The following is a 14445-nucleotide window of genomic DNA, read 5'->3' as shown; positions in this document are numbered from 1 at the left end:
GAATTTTACTTGTGATTTGGGAAATTGTTGGTGATAATGTGTACTTAGGTGATTCATTCATGGCTTAACTTGTGTAATTAGCATGTTTTGGTGCATCCATGTTGGTATATTTAAATTATATGTTGAACAGATGCCAAGACTAAACTTGGGAACCCGACAAAGTAAGAGGGGAAGGGCTTCTCAGTCCGAAGTTGGGGAGGGTAGCGGACCAGTGGTACCGGTTGTACCAGAGTACCCTTCGGTAGTTTTTGTAGACTTTAACCAATGGAAGAGGTTTGTAGCTTTACAGACCCGCAAGATGAGACCAACCCGTTGTGTTGACACTACTATCTTAGAGGACCTGGGTATTGAGACGGATGTCCGTCACATTTTCGAGACTTTGGGGTTTACTGGGCTATATCGTCTACGGAAGCATTCTTATGCTTTTCTGACCCTTGAGTTCATGAGCTCGTTTAAATACGAGCTGGTTGAGCAGACTGTGCAATTCCGTCTTATGAACACCAGTTTCCTTTTAACCATGGAGATGTTTGCCTCCCATCTTGGTTTGGCTAAGCCTCCCAAGGGATCCCTCCGTGACATTCCAGCTGAGTGCGGGGTTTGCCGCCTTATGCCCTGCCTTACCGGGAAATCAGCTCCCACCGCTAGTAACATGTTGATTAATGATGTACAACATGTTACCTTGAGGATCTTCCTACGTGCTGTGTCGAGCCTTCTTTACGAGAGGTCGGATATGAGTAAGTTGAACTCTCACGAGTTGTTGCTTCTGATGGCCTATCTTAACCCTGAGCGGACCGAGAAGGTGGTCTTCAATGCTCCCGCTATGGTTTGTGCCAGCCTTGCCTTGATGTCCTCTTCTAGCACCAGGTATCTAACTTGTGGTGCTATCGCCACCCGGCTAGCTGAAAAGCTAGCTTCTTTCGAGGCTTCCTCTGAGTACGTTCCCTTAGCCACCCCGGTGCCTACCATGGATAGAGATTATTTCCTCGACCTGAAATGGTTGAGAACTTTGGCGGATGGTAGCCTAGCATGTAGGGTGTGGGGTATGAGCTGGATGAGGATACCGGCTCCTGAGCACCTCCCACCGACTGAGCCTTTAGATGCAGCTGATTCTGATGAAGAGGATGAGGATGTACCTCGGCCGACACAGACATACCTCATTGATGATACGATCCTTCAGGTTATGCCCGAGCCGAAGAAGGGGGAGAATGTGAGAGCGGCGGAGGATAGACCCAGGTTAGAGAGAGGACCACGTCGTATGAGGGAGAGGACGGCTGAGACCCAGCCACAGCCAGCAGCACCACCATAGCACCCATTTCCTTGCTATCCCTACCTTGATACCCCAGAGACACGTTCGAGCTACTTGGCAGAGAGAGTGTCCTCTACCTTAACGCTCCGGAACATACACGAGATGGCATATACTCAGGGTATTGGGACCGAGGGACCGCATCCTGTGTGGTGGAGCGGAGTGGGAGACTACAGCGCGGTTTTCCACTCCTACGGGGTGGACATGTCCGCGTGGGGGACACCACAGTCTTTTGCTTTTGGCGGTTGGACTCCATGGTATGTGAGTCCAGAGGGTGGAGCAGGGGATGGTACGGGTCTTGGGGCTTCGGGAGCAGGCACTTCAGGTGGTGACGGAGCTGGAGATGAGGTGATGCATGAGCAGCAGCAGCAGGAGTGATACTCCTTTTCTTTTCCTTTTGTTTATGGTTGTTGGCTATGTTGGATGTTAGTTTATTTCATTTCTTAGTTCTTATGTTGGTTTGTATTGGTGGTCATAAGGCCGTATCTGCTTAGCTTAGACTTGATTGCAGGATTTTGGAGTCGGGTTATCATCCCGACTCGCGTTTATGAGATGTTGTGCATATACTTACTTACCTTGTGATGTGTCGGGAAGTTTTGGAGTAGCTTTTGACCTGTGGCCACTCGACCGAGTGCCCCTCACTCGATCGAGTAGCTGCAGATGTGACAGGAAAAGAGCATTCTGATCTTAGGCTACTCGATCGAGTAGCTAAGACACTCGATCGAGTAGAGGGCACTCGATCGAGTACCCTATACACTCGATTGAGTAGCACTATTTCAGAGACATTTCGATAATTAAAATGGTTTTAATGGTTATATTCTTGCATGCTTCGATGTTTAACATGGTTGTTGACAATTAGTAACATGTCTGGACCGTTAATTTGATATGTTGGAAGTCGTGCTTGGGTTATAAATACAAATTTGTGACGAATAGTGCAAGTAGTAGTTGGTTCTTATTGCATCCTTTTGCCATCTTCAACACCTACTAGCTTAGTAGCCTGACTTATTTTTATCGAAAAAAAAACTCGTTATATATTTCACAGAATTCGCCTATTTCCTTTATGTACAAAGTGATACACACGTGTGTTCATGATTGTAGCTAAATATTCGAGTAAAGTAACGGATGCATTTATAAATCCATGGTTGTTGTGGTTAATGAGTAATGTCAACAAGGAGTTATATGTGTTCGGTAAATGACAAGAGAAAAGTATTAGTAAGATATGTAATAATTCGGTGGTGAACTTCGGGGACGAAGTTCCTTTTTAGAGGGGAGGAGTAATGTCGCGAAATAAAAAGGTCGATATTACAAAAAATTTGTTGTTTGTTTATAATGCTTTCTATTGTTTCTGTTACATTTTAGTACGAAGCTATAATTGTTTTCATGGTTTGATGAGTAATTTGTATGTCTAAGTAAAAGTTGAGTAATTTGCCCTGAAAGACGGTCACAGAGAGATAAGTATGTCGGGAACGGTAACAAAGTAGTACAGCTTTGAGTCATGCGTTGTAATAGGATTGTTAGGAAGCATGTTTGTGTTTTGTGACATATTTTGTGTTTGTAATCATGGACTAGTGGGAGTATAGTTCCATAGCTGCGTGGCTAAAAGTTCGGAGTCGTAGTATGGTTGTTAATTGTGTTAGTACGTGTGGTGAGTTTGGTAATTAACGTTGTGGTTCGAGGAAGTTTGTGTATATAGTATTAGACAGTTGATGATGATGACGTGGTGGGATGGTACTTCTAGAGAAAAGTGACCTATGTTGGAAGAACAGTGGTGTCGACCTTGTTTCCGTGTCTTGTGCTTTTGGAGAGGGTGAGTTGAACTTCGGGGACGAAGTTCTTTTTAAGGGGGAGGCTGTATTACCCGCCCTTTTAGGGACTCGTTGACCAACCATTGACCGACCTTGGGAGCGGGTGGTATCTCTTACTGATGCGCGCCAGAGTTACCATTTGCCTTTCTATGTGGGTGGTACTCGATAGAGTAGAGGCTACTCGATCGAGTAGCTTGGGCACTCGATCGAGTACGTTAGTTACTCGATCGAGTAACGTCTTTTCAGCGAGGGTTTATAATCGTGTTTTCTTAAAACCGCAAATCATTTTCGCCTCTTTCTTCTAAACCTAAATGTCGTCCCTTCTTCTTCCCTTCACCAAATACCTTCCATGGGAGCCTTTGAGGATGCTAGTACCTTGAGGATGGGTTGCTTGAGTCGGGTAGCGGTCTTAACACCATTGTGAGATGCGTAGGTATGTCGTCATCGTCATCTTTGTCTTTGTAATTCTTGGTATGGTGGTAGTGGTAGTAATAGGCTTGTGTACTGTTTGTTTAAGGATTGCTTGCTTGGTTGATATCGTATGGCTGATCGAGGAATCGCTGCTTTTGGTTAAAGGTAGGTTCGCCTACTCAGTTTCTGTTGATGGTCTAGTGTGTCGGTTGTTGTGTTGTTGTTGTGATCGTGTGGTAGAGTATATGTGGTAATCGGTTGGTGTATACAGTTTGTTGGTTGTTGATGTATTGCAGCTGTCTGTGATCGTCTGTCTCTGGTTCTCGAGGTGCGCCCTCGGTTGAGTGGAGTCACTTGCGGAAGTGGCTTCACTCCTTAGTTTTTCCCTCCTTGGAACCCGCCACGGGAGGGGATGTGCACATTAATGGGACAGGGTTATCGCTCGATATGATGAGCGGGGCTTAGGTGGGAACGGCTGCGGTCCCCCACTGGTAGGGCTGCTCCAGTGGACAGTCGGTGACGGTGATAGGTTGGAGTGATTGTGATTGTGTGTGTGTTTGGTTATGGTTGTTACAAGCTGGTTATAATTATTGTGTCTTATCTCAGTTACTGACCTTGTGTGGTTGTCTGTTTGTTTGTTGTGTCTGCCGTGATCCCTTATGGTGAGCAGTCAGTCTTAGCAGGTGTTGTCTTGGATGGTTGCTGGAGTCCGGGTTGGGACAAATCCTCACGAGTCATGACATGAAGTAGTATATAGTGATGAGTTGTATCTTTCTTTTAACAGTTTGGTTGTAGCACTTGTAAAACAGTTTAAATGTTCTTTTATTGACCTTCGATGATTACTTTCCTCGGGCAACCGAGATGGTGATGTCCTTATATGCTAGGGAAGGTCTTAGTAAGGCTCCTTGGTAGATGGGGGTGTCACAAGTAACTTATAATGAGAGATTTTATGTTATAACTTAGTGTAGAGTGAATTGTGATAGTTATTACATGATTTATGTAGAATGAGACGATTTTATGAGATGGATACTTGGTGATTTCGATTAGCTTGAGGATTATGCTTAAAGGTAGGTTATCCTACTCACGCGGTTTCAAGTATGTCTTTCCTTGTCATATGCATTCATGAATTGGTTAGTATGTCATGTGGGTATTGGAAGGGTTATTATCGATAACATGTGGGATGGAATTCATGAGTTGGTCATATACTTAATGTGGCTTTTCCATTTTCTATGTATAGTTGTGAATGGATTGTGTTGGAGATCTTTGATGGCGGTAGTTGATTGTTGAGGAGACGTAAGACGGTTGGGAAACCGTCTTACGCTCGGGTCGCCCCTTGGAGCTTCCCACTCCAAGGGGAGTGTGCACATTAATGACTTGAGTACGGAGGGACACGTGTGGTCGAGACACGACGTCTGGCAGGGGATCTGGTTGGCTTCCGGACCCGGTACGTCTGAGCGTGTCCCGGTACCTAGTGTGATGGTCGGTATGTCTGGGCGTGTTCCGATACCGGTATGATGGTGATGGGTATGTCTGGGCGTGTCCCGGTACCGGTATGGTGTTGATTTATTCGTGTCTCATTCATATAATCAACATGTTGCATATTTCCTTATTATGTCATGTCTTGCATTTATCATTGAAACTGACGTTTGTTGTGTCCGTGTAAATGTCACCTATTTTTGGGGTGGCCTGTGTTGATCCATATGATATTTTCGATCATATGGGAAGCAGTTATTTACAGGTTAGCTTTGGTAGCATGCGGGAGAAGGGGCGAGGCTTGATGATCTCCGAGTCGAACATGTTTGATTATATTAGCTTATGGGTCATGACTTTTAATCTTTCGTTATTTATTTATTCGTTGTAAACCATTAAACACTCTATTTATAATTTGTTCTTGGATTGTATCTCCGATTTCACTACCTCGGGTAACCGAGACGGTAACGCCCCAATTACTTTGGCCGGGTAGTTGGGGTGTTACACCATTTTCAAGAATGCGCCTGGTGATGATTTTCTACCAGGTTAATCGGGACTTGCTGTGGAGTTTTTGCGCAGGTTATGCTTGTCTGTTCACTGAATTGTCGTTGCTTGTGCGTGTGGACTTGCTAGTCGTATGAGGAAAAGCTCCACGGGGAAAGTAGAGTGGTGTTGTGCTTTGGTGGAAGCTGCACTGGGGATGTTAGAGATTGTTGTCTGTCGTATGACTCTGAGAGGGATACTTAGAGTGATCGTGCCTTGATAGAGGGATCCGTTGGGGCATGGGCGTCTTAAAACAATCGGAGGCCCGGTGCAGAAAAGGAATATGAGGCCCTAAAAATTACACTCGAAACTTGGTAGACATTGAACATATTAGCAACTAGTAGCACTTACGATAATGCTTAAACTAAATCTAATAGTCATGATTGATCTACAAACTAATGAAAATAGAAGATTAGAATATCATTGCAACAACATTCAAGAACTCGACATTACAATTGGCAACTAGCAATTCAAGGGGTAGATTCTTGTCAAAATTATCAAATTAACAAAAAATTTCAGACCCATATAATGAATTAACAAAAACAGCATCAATTACAAACTAAAACAATCATTAATTATAAATCAAATTTTGGTTGGAAACAGTCAGATTAAGAATCTGACCCGAAATTATTATGAATTAACCAAACTAATCGTGAATCACAAGCAAATTAAAACTAAAACTCATGAAGTTAGAGAGGAATTCCTACCTTATCCTCAAATTATTCTCCTTGGTAAACCTTTCGACTTAAATTGATGAATTTGGGTTTCTTTCTTAAAAAAATATTAGCTAGATCTTTTATTAGATGGGTAATTTGATTGACGGAAACATTGAGAGATTAGAAGTGATTATTTGGGAATTTAGGGTTGGAAATCTTAAATGACATATTGGGAAAGAGAGAATTAAGGCTTGAACGCTTGATACATTAAACGTCTTATTGTTGTAGTTTTAGTTTTTTTTTTTTCTATTAACATTGAAGGTTTACGAACTTGGGCCAAATTTTTGGAGGCCCTGGGCTGCCCTGTGTGTGAGACGCCTCTGCGTTGGGGGATTGTATTTGCGAAGTTGTCCGTAGATAAGCTCGCTTAGAATTCTTAATCGGGACCTCCTTGGAGAGCAGACTTGTCGTGACTTAAGTTTGTCTTTTGGATGAATCAGAGATGCGTTTAAGGCCCTTGTTGAATTTCGCGATTTGCATTTTGCAGTTTTGAAATTTTGAATTTCGCAACTTGAACGTTGTGATTGCAATTTGAATCTTCTTATGAATAAAACCGTGTTATTCATAACAATACGACAATTTAGCCAACAAAATTTCAGAAATGACAACAATTTTGCCATCAAAACGTCACATTTATCACATTAAATTCACACAAATTATGTAGTATCAAGTTATTTATTCATTGCTATAAAACCGTTAGAAACTTTTAAACCCATTAATAAAAAAAAAAATTAAAGTAATAAAATCTCCCTTATTATTTCCATTTAAGGTAATATAAATTTTTTCCATATTTAACTCCCATCAATTAATTTTCTCAACTTTTCCTAATTTATGAACAATTAGGAAAAAAATAAAATATATAAAAAAACAAAAATCCAAGATTCGATGAGGGTTTTTGTACTTGAGTAAGAGCCTCCTCTTATATTACTTGTGTTCATCTTGTCTCCCTTCTTTCTTTCTCCCTCTATATTTCTCTCTCTTTCTCTCTCTATCCCTCCATTGAAGAGAGGAAAGAAACTTCTTCTATCCATCAATCGAAGCGTCGATCGGCGTTTCTTTCTTCTGGGAAATCTTAATTCCCCGTTTCTGACAATTATCCATTTGTTTATTCAAACGACGTCGTTTCGTTGAGTTATGCCGGCTGACCAGACAACAATTAGCTTGAGACCAGGTGGAGGTGGAGGTAATCGAAACTCTCGGTTTCTCGGACCCCGTTTTGAAACGTCTTCTTCTTCGTCTTCTTCAATTTCATCTGGTGTTGATACTCAGCTCCTTCGTTCCCATGCCGCCGCTTCTTCTCTTTCCTTCAAGGTTATTCTTTTGGCAGATCTGTCTTATTTTAGCTGATTTTAAGATCTGGGTTTTGTACGTTTTTTTATTTTATCAATTGGGTATTTTGGTATTGTTGGATCTGATTTGTTGATTTTATTGATGTTTATATGTCATTTTTGAATTTGATGTTTTTATGGTGTTAATTGACGATTTTTTGAGCTAAAATGCGTGCTATGGTTAATATAGTGAATGTTTTTACTGAAGTTTGGATTTTTTTTTTGTGTTTTTGGATTTGAATTTGTTATCTTCGGGGGCTATTATGATGTCTAATGGTTAATAATTATTATCTCCTAGTCCGCGAGCGTTTTGTAGAAAAGAACCAACTTTTTGATTAGATTGCATAGGTAGGATTAGAGTAATGAATAGTGAATCGCATGTTTATAGTTGCATCTTTGATACGGAGGTATGGTTTAAGCTGAAAGGTTAGTTTTCAGGTGTTCTGGTTTGGTGTTTGTACTTTGTAGGACTGAGATGAGTCATGACTATGATTGCTGATTAGTTAACATTGGTTTTCGATGTGAAAGAATTCGGCTCTTGAAGTATATGTGACTAATGTGAGCATTGTTAGGTGTGCTTTAATGCTGTAGACAGCAGGACTATTGTTTAGTTGAAATAGATGAACGTCCTAATTCTTGACAGAGCACTTTAGATGTGTTTCTTGTCGTAAACATGGACGAAAAGTGAGCTTGTAGGCTTTAGGTGGGCTAGCAGTGAGCTGTATCTCGTCCATAAAGAAACCTACTAACAATTATTATATTGATATATTGAGTTTGTTTGATTGAATGAAAGTGAAATTTTGCAAGTTATACTGAATTGCTGAAAGAAAAAGGCACATAGTTCTAAGAGATGCCATTTTTATGTGATCTGGATTGCTTAGCAAGCTTTGCTATGGAATTGGAGTATATACTTAGCTGTCTTATTTGGATCTTTTATTTTCCCCTTAAAAAATCAATGGTTGACATGGTGATCAAAACTGAACATTAATTAAATTTGATGGGAAATTGCTTCCGAGAATTAGCGTTTGACATGGTTAATAAACTGAAGATGAAAGTGAATGTAATAACCTCATGTCAATTGTCAAAGGCTCAAAATCATATGCTTTTTTTTTTTCATCTGAATATTGGGAAATAAAGCTGAGTTAAGGAGATCTAAAGCAAAATAGTAGTATGTCTTTTCATCTCATGTAGTTATGTTGCTTTCTACAGTTAGCTGATTCCTCTTATTATGCGCTGCTATAGTTTCATTTTTTTTGTTATGGGCTGTGACCGTATGGTGAAACAATTTTTCATGGCAAGATAGCCTGGCTGTTTTAAATTTTAGTTGTAATAAAATTCAAATATACGTAAATTCTTCGGCCTAATCATTTGGGGTTTCTCTCTTGCTGCAGATTGGAGACTCTCGGTTTGAGAGTCGTGAGCGAGTGCGCTACACTAGGGATCAACTGCTTCAACTCAGAGAGGTAATCGTTTTTAGTTACTTTTAAGTTCCTATATATAATTCTTACTCTAATAGGAATAGTGGACTGTTCAAATATACACAAATTCTTCAGCCTAAAACACGAAGCTTGTTATATGGGTCGTGTTTTAAAGTCGTTCGTTTTTGCTAGTTTTAAACCTTGCTTTTGTCCTGTTATGGCAATGGAAATTAAGCATATGTCAAATTCATTCCTTTTGTTGTTGATTAACTGTGTTTTTAATGTGTTTTAAAGGTTGTCGCGGTAGCTGAGGATGTCTTGAAACTTAAACAAGAGATTGACTCTGAGTTGCTAGGTGAAGAGCAGAATTGGAATCGTGCTGAATCTAATGTAAGTCTGTGAACTCGGCATTACTTGGAAATTAATTAATGTTCACATTGTTAAACTGCTATAAAGATGTGTAAGATGACAGAGATGTTTATTATTCCAATTGGGTTTTCTTTTGTAGCCTCAGCCTCCGAGTCAGCCACAAAATAGATACTCTGAACCCGACAATCGTGATTGGCGAAGTCGTACTGCTCCAATTTCTTCCCCTGCAGATGAGAGATCTTGGGATACTATCCGTGATAGAGAAATTGCTGGTAGATATGACTCCAAAGGAGTGGATAACAATCGCCAAGGCCAGCTTAGCTCGCAGTTTGGGAGAGCACAAATCTCTAATCAAGGGGTAAAATACATTTTTTTCCCTCATATTTTCCATTTCTTGGAGTTGGAGGAGTGAGTTCTTCTAACTTTATGATTGTGTGATGAAACTATTTCACCAATGTTTTCTTGCTTTCAGATGTTTTGTTGCTTGGAAAATTCACACGATGTACATCTGTTCTTAGATCTTTTGACAAAATATCATGTCATCTTACTATAATAAGCTTAGTTTAATTAGTAATAGTGGATTCAGTTTGCGTGGTACACACTTCATTTTTAATCTCTGTTCGCAGAAACAATTCCTTGAGGAAAATTAATATAATCCTTAAACATGGCATGTTGCGCTGACCTATATGAACCCATAGACTGTGAAAGATATTCCCTCAGTTTTGCGTATATTTCCCATTCGTTTTTCTGAGACATGGTGGTCTATTTTTAATTATGTTAATCATTAAGAGTCGTTGGGAAAAAAGTTTTAATAAGATTAATATTTTTCATGACATATACTCATGTACCTTGAAAGAGAGAAGATTTAAATGGGTCTCCATTGGGTGAATGACTTGTATGAAACGGACTAACAGAAGGAGGATATGATCCGCTGATAGCTGATAAGCTTGCATTGTTTGAAACTTGTAATGATGCTACATTCATGTTAAGTTTTGCTGTGATGTTATGGACCCTTTGCTTGGTGTGGAAGTTCTGTTGGTGTTCAATTCAGCCTAGTATACAATTACTATCCCTTATCATATGATTTATCCTTGCATATTTATATTCATGGGAGGGATTTTTATTTTACTTCTGCTGCCTTTGATTATCTGTTATGATTTTTATTTTTATGTTTACTCCGTATAACTTTTAGGTTTCTAATTTTATATTAGAGCAACTATAAATTATTTACAGTTATGTAAACTTCTCAGAGTTTGTACTTGATGCAATCCAGGGTCCTCCTCCGGCTCTGGTTAAGGCAGAGGTGCCATGGTCAGTTAAAAGAGGACAGCTCACTGACAAGGACCGGGTTTTGAAGACTATCAAAGGGTAACTCTTTTCCCAACTTGTAACCAGAATCTGAAATGATATCTAATTTATTTTTTGTACATGCTACTGTTTTATTAGCAGCTTTTTAAGGGTCCATTGCTTATCAAAGCTAAGTGCTTGTTTTGCCAGCCACTTGTTGCTACTTTACTTTACAAACTAAATATCTCAATTATTTAAGGACATGTTCACTTGTTCAGTAACCATATCCTACCGTAAGGACAGAGTCCCCATGTTCAACATCTGTGTACAAGGCCTTGTAACATCAATCCCGGTGTTCTGATACTAGTTTAAACTTCTACGCCCTATCTTACAAGTCTCTGTTGCATGTCAATGCTGACTGGCTAGCCTGGGTTTTAAGAATATTATCAGCCATAGTATCAATACAGATATGCTAAGTACCTAATGATTCCTTCTCTAATTTGTCCCTATGCAGTATCCTGAACAAGTTGACGCCTGAAAAATATGATCTTCTCAAGGGTCAACTTATTGAGTCCGGCATCACATCAGCTGATATCTTGAAGGTTGTCCTTTACTTTAAAGCTTTGTTTTTACTTAATAATTTTCCCTCCCAACGCTAAATTTCTTGTCCCCATTTGTCTTTGGTGGTCAACCTATGTCACGTTTAATTATTAATTTCTCTTAAGATAAAATTTTGTCAGTTCAGTTCATGAAAAGAATTTTTTATGCTATTATTATTTTAAAAAGTTTATCTGTCAGAGTCAACCTCATACCACTAAAGTCAAATGGAGACAATATAGTTGGGATGGAGTGGTATGGTTCTGTAATCGTTGCTGACATTTTTTTCCCCTTTTTTTCAGGGAGTTATATCATTGATATTTGACAAAGCTGTTTTAGAACCTACGTTCTGCCCTATGTATGCCCTGTTATGTTCTGATCTAAATGAAAAGCTTGCTCCATACCCACCAGAAGAAGAAGGAGGCAAAGAAATAACTTTCAAGCGTGTCCTCTTGAACATCTGCCAAGAGGCATTTGAAGGTGCCGAAAACCTAAGAGCTGAGCTAAGACAGATGACAAGCCCTGACCAAGAGGCAGAACGCCGAGACAAAGAAAGAATGCTCAAATTGCGTACTCTCGGAAACATACGCCTAATTGGTGAGCTTTTGAAGCAGAAAATGGTGCCCGAAAAGATAGTTCATCATATCGTGAAGGTATATGTTCTTTCTTCTGCAATACTCTTCACGTGGTTTTACTATGTTTGCAATAAAACGTAGGAGTAAGTTAAGTCTCCTGGAAGACACGCATGTTACTCCCTCAGTCCCGATCACTTGTTTATCTAAAAAAAAATACCTCTCAGGCTCTCACAAAGAATACCAAAGGTAAAACAAATGACGGGAGACAGAGGGAGTAATAATCGAGTATCAGAAGGGTCATTTATGGTGGCTAAATGGCTACTAATTATATAAAATGGATTACAAAACTAAGAGGATGTGGTAAAAAAAAGCACTCTTTACAATATGAAAAAGATTATCTTCGAGGTCTCAAGAGTCATTTTGTAAACATTAAACTGTAAAACTAGTAAACTATGAGCGGAAAGGTTAAATTTTTTTGGAGATGGTCTTATACTGTGCGTAGACTTAAGCTCATACTGTCTCCTTTACCCTACAGGAGTTATTAGGTCCCGACGATAAGAGTTGCCCAGAGGAGGAAAATGTTGAGGCCATCTGTCAGTTTTTCAGTACTATTGGCAAACAGCTTGATGAGAGCCCAAAGTCGCGTCGTATTAATGATGTTTACTGCCAGCGGTTGAAGGAACTAAGTACAAACCCTCAACTGGCTCCTCGTCTTCGGTTTATGGTCCGTGATATTCTTGATTTACGATCAAACAATTGGGTCCCTAGACGAGAAGAGGTTTGACTGCTATCTTTCAACTTCTATCGCTTGTTTGGCTTAATAATCACAAATACCTTGTCTAACACTAGGATTTTATAGGTGAAAGCCAAGAAAATTACTGAAATCCATGATGAGGCAGAGAAAATACTAGGCCTTCGACCTGGTGCTACTGCAAGTATCAGGAATGCTCGTGGTGTGCTTCCAGGTGGTCAAGGAAGCCTCACTCCGGGAGGATTTCCAGTCAATCGCCCTGGCACTGGTGGTATGATGCCCGGCATGCCCGGCGCAAGGAGAATGCCAGGAATGCCCGGAATGGATGATGGCAATTGGGAAGTTCCTAGGAACAGGTCGTTTCCAAGGGGTTTTGATCCCAATGCTGGACCTCCTGGTGGTCCTCGTCTTCAGTCCCCGCTCATTGCTAAACCAGCCCAATTGAACTCAAAGCTCTTGCCTCAGGGAAGCGGTGGGCCCATCAGTGGCAAATCAAGTGCTTTGTTGCAGGGAAGTGCTTTGCCTGTTCCTCAACCAAGCTTAGGATCAGGTATAGACTCTAGTAGGCCCAGCCCGCCTCAGGCTGCTGCCCCAATTGCTGCCCGGGTTGTTGAGACATCCGTTCCCGTGAAAACGAGCAGTATCAAACCCGAGGAACTGAAGAGAAAGACATTGTCCCTTCTCGAGGAGTACTTCAGTATCCGGTTGGTCGATGAAGCACGTCAATGCGTTGAGGAGCTCAAGTCTCCGGCTTATCACAATGAAATTGTCAAGGAGTCCATTAATCTGGGATTAGAAAAGAATCCACCTTTAATCGACCCAGTTGTGAAACTCCTGGAGCATTTGCTTGCCAAGAATGTTCTCTCATCTCGGGACTTGGCTACCGGGTGCTTGCTTTATGGTGCTATAATCGATGATATTGCTATCGACTTGCCAAAGGCCCCGAATAACTTCGGGGAGATCATGGGCAAACTAATTTTGGTCGGGGGAGTCGACTTTCGTGTAGTAAAGGAGGTCCTAAAGAAGATTGAGGATGAAATGTTCCGAAAACCGATATTTGATGCCGCAGTTAGAATTGTCAGTTCTAGCCCTGCTGGACAAGGACTTTTGGAAGCACAAGCTCTGGATGTCGATGAATGCAAGGGTCTTTTCTGAATGGAATGTTGACGATTCCCCGTTCCACAATGATATTGCCTGAAAAACTTCAGTGGAGTTCTCACTTGTCAGTTATCAGACACTTCTTGTCGTTGAATTTTGATTTTTTATTATCTATTCCTCCCTTTGTTGAGGTTGCCTGTACTGTAATACAAGATCGGCAGAGTCTACTTTTTTTTTGGTCTTTTTATTTCTCTTTTTTGGCCATTATGCAAATTTTGTTCAAGTTAAAACAAAATGCCATGGATTTTGGTGTCATGCATGGTAAATGTATAATGTTACATGGGATAAATGTATCATTCATAAACTGATGTCAATATCCAATTAGAGTCATTTGGAGTTATGTCCAAAATATTTTTATGTTTTCCTTTGATGCATCTTTTTTTTTTTTTTTTTTTTTTTTTTTTCTTCTTCTTCTTCTTCTTCTGCTGTGGGCACCGTTAGGATCTGGACTCTTTTTAACTTAAAAACGACTCTCTCCCCCGAAAAATTTCCAAATTAAAACCTAACCGTATTATCCTTTTCTCGGCTCGTAGGCCGCTTCCCCCACTCTATCACCCAGTTTGTCACCGGCGAGCCGAAGTTTCCTTAATTTTGTTCGCTGGGGATTCCTGTTGTTGCAGTAAGAAGGGATTTCTGGTCATCTGGTCAGTTTTGTTTGCTTTTTCAAGGTTGCTTGGTTCTCAATCGAGTGTTGCGTGGGGCGTGGTTCATATT

At 40.5% G+C, this 14445-nt stretch overlaps 1 protein-coding gene and 1 non-coding gene across 2 annotated transcripts; both read left to right on the top strand.

The window, feature by feature from the left end:
- Nucleotides 1-7135: 7135 nt before the first annotated feature.
- LOC141605828 (eukaryotic translation initiation factor-like) lies at nucleotides 7136-14080 on the top strand. Its single transcript, XM_074424737.1, has 9 exons — nucleotides 7136-7559; nucleotides 8968-9039; nucleotides 9289-9384; nucleotides 9503-9721; nucleotides 10637-10731; nucleotides 11165-11252; nucleotides 11550-11900; nucleotides 12358-12600; nucleotides 12682-14080. The coding sequence occupies exons 1-9, from the start codon at nucleotides 7383-7385 to the stop codon at nucleotides 13726-13728; spliced, it is 2388 nt and encodes a 795-aa protein (XP_074280838.1). The 5' UTR covers nucleotides 7136-7382; the 3' UTR covers nucleotides 13729-14080.
- LOC141609936 (small nucleolar RNA snoR103) lies at nucleotides 8223-8330 on the top strand. The gene has a single exon (XR_012527838.1). It is a non-coding gene; the product is annotated as a small nucleolar RNA snoR103 (small nucleolar RNA).
- Nucleotides 14081-14445: the final 365 nt, after the last annotated feature.

The sequence above is a fragment of the Silene latifolia genome, chromosome 10, assembly GCF_048544455.1.
Source record: "Silene latifolia isolate original U9 population chromosome 10, ASM4854445v1, whole genome shotgun sequence".
NCBI classification, from domain to species: domain Eukaryota; kingdom Viridiplantae; phylum Streptophyta; class Magnoliopsida; order Caryophyllales; family Caryophyllaceae; genus Silene; species Silene latifolia.
This window is presented reverse-complemented; position numbering and strand designations above follow the sequence as displayed.